The following is a 9254-nucleotide window of genomic DNA, read 5'->3' as shown; positions in this document are numbered from 1 at the left end:
GGCTCCGAGGCGGCGGCGAGGCCGATCTCCCCCCCGTGCCCGGCTCTGCGACGGCAAGGCCGGCTACAGAGCGTTCCCTGCGCATGCTCAAGGGACGCTCTGTCACTTTTGGGGGGATTTAAATATCCCCCTGATTTAAAAAAAAACTTTTTAGATTTTTGTGCACACCTGGGGACCGCCCCACGTGTGCACAAAACTCTCCCTCCCCCCCAAGTGCCCCCTCTGTGCTGATTTAGATATCCGCACAGAGGGGGCTACTTCGGTATTAGATATATAGATACCACACACAGTACTAAAGAGTGATGTATGACAGTAATTATTTGCAGACTCCATAGGAGAATGGAAGTGTCACCATGGTCTATGGTGCTCAAGACTGCACTTAGGATTAAGTTCTTACACGATCCTTATGTAGTTCTTCAGCTTTCCTAATTAAAGGATTAAATACACAGATTTAACCACGACAAAGAATCAATCTGGAACAGACACACCTAGCTAAGAGCAACAGTGTGGATATATAGGCCAAACCACTCACAGCCTTCTGAAAAAGTAGTGTAACCCATCTAAATTAAAAAAAAAAATTAAAGGCAGGACTAAGGCAAGACTAATCAACCACACCATGTAGAATTCAACTATATTCATCTATGGGATACATAACTATGAAAACCAGCATGATTTGCAAATCTTACTATAGTCTTACTTATCTTTCCACTTGCATTTTGTTAGCTATTTCAAATAAGCAGAGAAAACATCTCCTTCACAAGACTTCCTGTGCCTTAATTTTTCTCTACATTATTTTGCTTCACCTCCCAAAATTTCACAAATTCTATGGTACCCAGCAGGGATACTCAGCTGTATCTTATACTATGCAAAAGTAAGATGTAAATCCTTTCTGAGTCCAAAGATATTCAATCACACAGACGGTTTCGGTTCATAAGCTGTCCAAAAGGTGTGATCAGCACAGCTGAACATTTTTTGGGGTAGCATTTTTAATATGTGTGCATGTGTGCGTGTGTGTGCACGTATGAGGATGCGTATACCTGGAAGTCATGGCAACCTCTGGTGACTGACCCCTACTGGGGATCTGGAGGATATTCAGAGAGGAGGCTGAATAAAGCCTGCCCACACCTCCTGACTGCTGGTATTCCAAGTACTTGCCAGAGTCGATCCTGCTTAGCTTCCGAGATCTGATGAGATTGGGCTTTCCTGGACTATCCAGGTCAGGGCAGCACAGCTGAACAACTGATGAACTGTTTGTATTCAGATAGCATATTTTTGGTTGTGCAAAAAAAAAAAAAAAGCTGACTGCAGATGCACTCTTATGCTGCTTTCCCATGGCTTCCCCACACCTGCCACGGCCTCTCCTCATGCCGTTTGCCACATTCTTTAAAAGCATATAAAACATTTGCATAACATAAGAAGTGAATTATAACATAAGAAGTGAATTATAGATGTGAGATGTCTCCCAGTCTTTTATGGCTTCATGATTTGGTTAATAGGAAACACAAACTGTCTTGATCAGCAATAATATAAGCACGTGTACAATCTTGCAATGCTTTTTTCCAGCTCTCCCTTCCTAGTCTAAACCATTTGCTACACAAAGAGAAAAAACAAATGTTCAAAACGGAATGTCACTCCTTAGGGAAGAGCCTTCCATAGCCAGGAACGTTTCCTTGTTAGAGTGTATCGGGGGGGGGGGGCAGGTTCCTTCCCAAAGGTGTACACCTCCACAGCTAAGAAAGGTTTTCTCAATTTCATTTCATTTCAGGTTTCTAGGGTAAAAGCTGTCCTCCTCACTAAAACTAGGAGTGCTCTTTCAGTATAGAAGATGAAATGGGACAATGGTTTCAGTGACTAAGAATGCCTTGTCAATTTTTATCTTCAACACAATGGGTGAGTACTCTTACAGTGTCATCCTAAAGAGAGTTTGAAGCTGTGCATCACCCAACAACCTATAAAAGTGACCAGGGAAGAGCAAGTAGATAAAAATAAGGGAAAGTATTCTGGTTGTGAAGAGCAAATGAAGTAAGAGAAAAAGAGGAATGCTGCCAACTACAAACGCACAAAAGCAACACATGCAACATAACAGTAGCTGCTAGTAAAACAAACATTCCTTGCTGATCCAGGGCACAGTGTCCAAATGTGCATGGTCAGCAGTTACCTTGCTGCCATGCCAACTGCTGCCGCTGCACAGATACAAAAAAACTGCTCACAATATTGCTTGCAAGGAAGACTTCAAGGAGATCAGGAGAACTGGGCTTGAGAAAGAATGTGCATTTCAAGCAAGATAGTTCGAATATCAGTCACCATTCCTGCAAAGATCTCAGCATGTGTGTTTGAAAGGGGTGATCCTCTTTGTGGAGGCAAAGAAAACTGAGGAAGAAGGTATCTTCTCTGTCCCCCCAAGATGACCACATAAAGATCAGAAAAAGATAAGCTTGGAGAACGACCCTTGGCACTTACCGTGAGGGGTCCTTCTACTTTGAGGAAAGGAGGACATTCTTGGCCGATTCCCACCATCCTATCAGGGAGAGGCAGGAACAATTTTTCTTCCTCTTCCTGTGAGGCTTGGGAACACCCACTTCTTCAGTTCGGGTGACTCCCAGCAGCAGTACAGGATAGTATAAATTCCTAACCCTAAACAAGTGCAACAACTGTAAACATAGAAAGGTTAAAAAATATAAAACTTATATACAAGTGACCCGGAAATGAAATTGTAAGGAAGAAGAGAGCAAGGAGATCAGACTCTGTTTGGGGCAAGATGTCCTCCTTTCCTCAGAGTAGAAGGACCCCTCACGGTAAGTGCCAAGGGTTGTTTTCCCTCTGAGGTGGAGGACATCTTGGGTACTTTCAAAGCAGTACCCTACGCCCTGGGTGGGAGATCGCTCTCCTTTTAAACGATGTCTTGCAATACTCTTCTTCCAAAGGAGGCATCAGATGAGTCATAGACATTCAGTTTGTAGTGCCTGATGAAAGTAGAAACAGAAGACCAGGTTGTGGCCCAGCAGACTTCTTCAACGGACACGTTCTTGGCCTACACCACATTGGTGGATGCACTTCGGACTGAGTTAGTAATTCCTGTGGGAAATTGCTTCTACAATACATGCCTTGATGTTAGAACTGATGGCAGATTTGGACATCTTGTTTCCCATATTCGGAGGTGAGATGTTGATGAACATTGCTTCGGTTTTCCTGATACTAGCAGTGCATACCAGATAGGCTTTGAGGGACCTGCAAACGTCTAGGGTGTGCCAGGCCTTTTCCCGTGAATGTTTAAGATCAGGACAGAATGATGGCAGGTATATTTCTTGAGACCTATGAAAACGGGAAGCAACCTTTGGAATGGAGGTCGAATCCGTGCGGAGAACTACACTTAGCCCCGGATTTACAGAAAGGGCTCCCAGCTCTGACATGTGCCTGGTAGAGGTGACAGCCTCTAAGAACAGAGCTTTCATATGCAACCACTTCAGAGGCACGTCTTGGATGGGGGTTCGAACGGTGCCTTGGTGAGAGCGGACAGAACTGTATGTAGTCTCCAGGTGGGGAAACAGTGTACTGATGGAGGACTGCACAATGTTGCACCTCTCAGAAACCTACGCGCATGAGGATGTGTGGACAAAGAACAACCCTTAGCCCGAGGGAGAACTGAGTTCAGGGCTGCAACCTGCTTCCTAAGAGTTGTCGATTTTAGACCAGACTTGAGGCCATTGTTTAGAAATTCCAGGATGGAATACATAGGAGGGTTTGTGGTGTTAACAGACTTTCTCCTACACCACCTGTGAAATGCCTTCAAAGTGGTATTGTATATTCTAATTGCAGAATCCTTTCTGGAAGAGAGAATCATCTCAGTCACACTTGGAGAATAGCCCAGCACTAGGTAAAGCAACCGTTCAAGCTCCATGCAGTTAGAAGTAGATGCCCTGGGTGCCAGACCGGGTGCCAGACCGGACCTTGGATGAGCGTGTCTGGGTTCAGGTGCCAGACCGGACCTTGGATGAGCAGGTCTGGAGAAACTGGTAGTCGAAGCGGAGGTGCCTCAGACATCTGCTGTAGAGTTGAAAACCAGGGATGTAGAGGCCACTATGGGGCCACCAGGAGAACTGTAGCCTTCTGTTGCTTTATCTTTCTCAAGACCTTTGGCAGGATGGGAATTGGAGGGAAGGCATACAGGAAACCCTTGGGCCAAGAGAGCATCCGTGGCTTCGGCCCTGTTGTGGTGAAACCTGGAGAAGAATCTGGGTAGTTGATGGTTTTGTTGAGAGGCGAACAGGTCCACTATTGGTGCCTTGAAATGCTGTAACATCCAGTTGAAGGTTTTCTTGTTCAGCATCCATTCTCCCAGGTGGATCATCTGCCTGCTGAGCCAATCCGCTTTGGTATTGTCCAGGCCTCTGATATGCTCGACCTGGAGTGAGGTCAAATTCTTCTCTGCCCAGGAGAGTGATGAAGGATTCCTTGTGGAGGGAGGACGACCTGGAACCCCCCTGGTGGTTTATGTACATATTGGCTGATGTGTTGTCTGTCCGCACTAATATGTGTCGGTTCTTCACTTCGTTGCTGACATACAGAAGAGCCTGCTGGACAGCCCTGAGTTCCAAGACACTGATTGGCAGAAGGTCTTTCTGCAAAACCAGCGACCCTGGGTTGGGGTCTCGCCCAAGGTCGCTCCCCAGCCTTGCAGAATGGCATCTGTAAATAGTTGTAGTTCGTTGTCGTGAACATACTTCTTCCCCCGTCGAAGGTTGGAGGTCTTTGTCCAGATGACGCACATGTCTAGGCATTACCTTCTTTTTATCCTTGGTCTCCACTAGGATCTTCTCTAGTGATCTCCGAACAATTTCTCCCCTTGGGAGGGGTACGCCATCACACGCAGCCAAATCCCTCTCCTGGCTACCACCACCAAAGTCATGGCTTTGGAAGAAAAGGTAAGGGCATCCAAGGAGACATCAGTAGCGAATGCTGATGCTTTCATCGTCCTTGTTGCTCCCTCTAATAATCTTTTGCTGTTTTCTGGGAGGAGTTGAATAAGCTTTCTGGACCAGACTAGCATGGCTCTGTTGACAATAGAGGCTGTAGCTGAGGCCTTGATGGCCACTGCTGTGGCTTTATGCGCCCTTTTAAGTGCAATGTCTATTTTCTTGTCCAGGTTGTCACGCACTGATCCATAACTGTCTTCTGATACCAGACTGAAGGATTGAAGCACTGTCAACGGTGCATCCACCAGAGGGACCTGTAACATCTCATTGACAAGTGCTGGTAAGTCATACAATTTTTTTAACAAAACCCGGGGCCTATTAGAAGTGGGTTTAGCCCATTCTGCTTTTAATTGCCTTTCAAAGAATTCAGGAAATGGGAAAACATTTTCAGGTGCAGACTATCTCGGAAAAAGTTTTTTCCTTGCCCTTGGATTTATTTCTAGGGTTGATACCTGGGCTGACCATATCCTCTTCAGATGGTCATGTAAATCTAGGGCTGACAGAGATTTAGAGAGGAGGTACTGAAAATCATCTGCCTTAAAGAGTCTAGCTGATGGTTGTGGGACGCTGATGTCCTCAACTTCCTCATCAGGAAGGAACTCCCCATCCTCCCTTTGGATCAGATCAGGGTCTGGAGACTGTTCCCTCTCTGAGTCAGAGTGCCTGTCTCTAGGAACTTGTTTCCTGGCAGCCTTGGTGGGCCAGCTTTCCACCGATGGTCTGTCTGTGGGGTAGTCCATTGGAGTTGGGACTGGGGAGTTGGGACTGGGGAGTTGGCACGGGACGATAAGGAGCCCAGATCCCCCATTTGGCAGAAACTGAAAAACTCCTCTCTCATGACACATCTCATGGACTGGTAGAATTCCTGAGGATTGGAGCTCCCAGCGAAAAAGGGTACATTACCCAGTTGAAGTCTTCTAGTGTCTTCTGCAGGCGTGTTGCTGGATGCTGGAGACTCGCCTGTGTCTCCCACTGGGAGACTGGCAACCAAGGACTGGGGCTCCATTGCCACACTGGAGGAATGCGCCAGAGGAGTTCCCGCCAAAATTGTGGTGCCAAGATGGCTGCCACTGGTGGTAAGTGGGCAGGGACATTCTTCAGCGATGCCTTCTCCAAGGCGTCGCTTCTTCCCCATCTTCTCCCAGCTCAATTCGGGGTCACTGCCGGTAGCCGCGGCAAGCCAACAGGTCATGCCGGCTCCAGAGGCATCCCTTTTTAACTGCCCGATGGCAGCATCACTCTTCGACTCGGAAAGGAAGCCATCTGTTCTTCCCGGCATTGCTGGCGTCATCGGAGAAAGAGAGAAAGGAAGCTTTAAGGCTATTTCCAAAGGCAGTGAGGCCGCCTCCAAACTCCCTCTAGAGGACAGAAGTTAGAATACTAGAGTTACACAGAGTAAATAGAGTTAAATGGAAGAGGAAGGGTTTTAGAACAGAAATAGGAAAGATCAATAAGGAAATCAGTAATAAGCTATAGTTTAGGATCTAAAGTTGTTGGAGGAAAAGCCTACAACAACCTCTCCCTGTAGAGGCAGGAAAAGAACTGAAGAAGTGGGTGTTCCCAAGCCTCACAGGAAGAGGAAGAAAAAATTGTTCCTGCCTCTCCCTGATAGGACAGTGGGAATCACCCAAGATGTCCTCTGCCTCAGAGGGAGAAGGAAGGGTCTCACCGCACTTTCCTACTGAAGCTCCGGAACATTCTGTTGTCCTGGCTGCACGTGCACAGTTCACCAGACCCCACCTCCTCAAGTCATACTCTTGAATATGGGTAAGGTATCACCTTTCTTGTTACTTCTAAAGAAGCAAAGTGTATACCTATACAACTATACTCACATAAATAAATGTATTTAAATATAACTTACTGAAAGTATGTATACCCTGTCTTTTTATTTTATGAAATCCCCAACATTGCTAGCAAGTATTAAAAGAAACAAATGAGATAGAACCCGCTCTGCTTTGCATGAAATAAAAAGCCCATAAGGAGGAACAGAAGCCATACAGCAAAACCAAAAGACGGCACCAAAAGAAGCCTGTTAGCAATCAAACACTCTCCTAAAAAGCACTGCCTGTGCCTGGCATTTTAAAATGCCAGCAGGGAAGATGTAAATTAATTTTCTTTGGCTGGGGATTCCACAATCTCACTGCTACCGTTAGCAGAGCTTTGTGTCATGTACCCAGGAAACATGAAAAAGGGCCTGTCAGAGGATTCCCAACATGCATACTATATGGGAGTAGGCTGTCCTCGCATATCCTGAACACAGCACAGGTAGCTTAAGGCTTTAAAACCAGCATTTTAAAAAACTGAATCCAGAAACAAACCAGCAGGCGATGTCAGGAGACTGGCATAATGGCTTGTATCTCGGTGTCACTTTGACGGAATAGCATTTCTGTTTGCAGAAGAGGAAGCAACCATTTCTGCTGATTCCGCCTCTGACCACAGACCCTCCTTTTGCTTCTATGCTGTTCCTGGGGGTCCACTGACTGCCAGGGACAAATTTTCAGCAGGGCTCAGTGGGCTGCAATGGGAGGGGTAGGTGGTGTGGTCCTATTCTATGAAGGCCATGAGCAGATTAGCTACATGGCTGCCATATCCTACAAATAAACTGTGGCCTGAAAGCCCACTTCATATTTTGGTTTGCATAATTTGGTTGCAGCCAATCCTTAACCATGGTTTAGATATGCTAACATAGATTAACCATGGTTACTTTTTTACAGTTTAAATTGTTTATTTGTCCCAAAAGAATACTCTGGTCTACTGTTAAGAAACATAAAGACAACATGGCTTGGAAAGCACTTGAGATGTTTCTTCAACCACCTCTTCTTAATTTTCCCGGAACAAACTTGATGCCCATTAAAGGAAGCCTTGGAAGAATGTTAAACTCTGTGTGATGCACTCTACATCCACCAATGCTCCTCGACTGCGAACACTGATGGCCTAGGGCTGCCAATTTTAGGTTGGGAAATTCCAGAAGATTGGGGGGTGGGGTGGAGCCAGGGGAGGGCTGGGTCTGGGAAGAGGAAGGAAAGGATCTCATCAGGGTACAGTGTCATATAATGCCACAGACTCCATCTTCCAGAGAGCAGTCACTTTCTCCAGGAGAACTATCTCTGTATTCTGGATATCAGTTGTAAATTCCAGGAGATTCCCAGGCACCACCTGGAGGTTGGCAACCCTATGATGGCCAGTTACCAAATGGTGGTTTATTATGGTGTTTGGCAATGTTATCCAAGCACTGAGACAAAAGCAGCCACACATCTGAACCTGACCAAAACTTTCAGAAAGCAGGGAAACAGTAAAATTCTTCTTAACACTTGAGAGGTTTCAGTCAGCACAGCAATTATTAACATGTGCACTATGGTATAATTACTAGGTAAACTGCCATATACATTTATCCTGAAAAGCACCATATAAAGTTAGCTATACAGATATCTAAACTAACCTTCCTCACTGGAGTCACTGTCTGAGGCTTCTTCTGTAAACATCTTTACTTCCTAATACTTCTAACAGAACAAAAAAAAAATCTGTATATGTATTTTCTTTTGTGTCTGAGAACAGACAATTAAATTTGGTTTCTTCAGGAAATGTACTAAAACAAAAAAATCAGTCCAAATTTCAAAAATAGTTCCTAGATCAACTGAATGAAAACAAAAATTTACCAAGAACTAATGCAATGATGAAAAGGCACATCCACCATAGTCTACCATCAGAAGTAACCAGGGGGTACAGAAAAAACATAATCAGAAAGAACATCAGAGAAGCTCCATAGTTATATAAACTGCTGCTTGGTACTACCATATCTCACCTACTCCCAGATTACTTTCCATGGGAGAAAGGCACTGAAGCCACAAAGCACTATGACAGCGAACAAAGAGTATTGTATGATGAGCACATGATGTAGCACTTATGTCACAAAATCTTGCCAACTAGTCTTTAAGACCAAGTTACTCTGAAAGCAACCTACATGTGTATAACACCTCTTTGTCACAGAAAGAGTGGAGGCAAGGATTAGAACTACAGAAGCACTAGACTTCACTCCTCCTGGCTACAGCCTAGTCAACTTATGAAGCAGAGTTTGATACAGGCAATGCCACTGAACACTAGAACATGGGAAGGCAACTAAATATCATGCGTCAGAGAAGGAGTTAACATAGAAAAAAGAACCAGGGTTCCTCAGAGTGTATGGACTGAAAAAATAGTAAGCATAATCCAAGCTTTCTAAATACTATACCAAAATCATGTGCAGTTACCTTATTAGTTACCTTATTAAATAATGTCACTGCA

General features: G+C 45.0%; 1 protein-coding gene across 1 annotated transcript in view; it reads right to left on the bottom strand.

The window, feature by feature from the left end:
- MLLT3 (myeloid/lymphoid or mixed-lineage leukemia; translocated to, 3) overlaps positions 1–4778 on the bottom strand; it is a 92064-nt gene extending 87286 nt beyond the window's left edge. The window contains exon 1 of the mRNA XM_015427772.1: positions 4166–4778. Within this exon, the coding sequence (XP_015283258.1) occupies positions 4166–4778 (613 nt within the window). The remainder of the gene's footprint in view (positions 1–4165) is intronic.
- Between the last annotated feature and the right edge of the window lie 4476 nt (positions 4779–9254).

This window comes from Gekko japonicus, unplaced genomic scaffold (genome assembly GCF_001447785.1).
Source record: "Gekko japonicus isolate JY-2015 unplaced genomic scaffold, Gekko_japonicus_V1.1 scaffold487, whole genome shotgun sequence".
Lineage (NCBI taxonomy): Eukaryota > Metazoa > Chordata > Lepidosauria > Squamata > Gekkonidae > Gekko > Gekko japonicus.
This window is presented reverse-complemented; position numbering and strand designations above follow the sequence as displayed.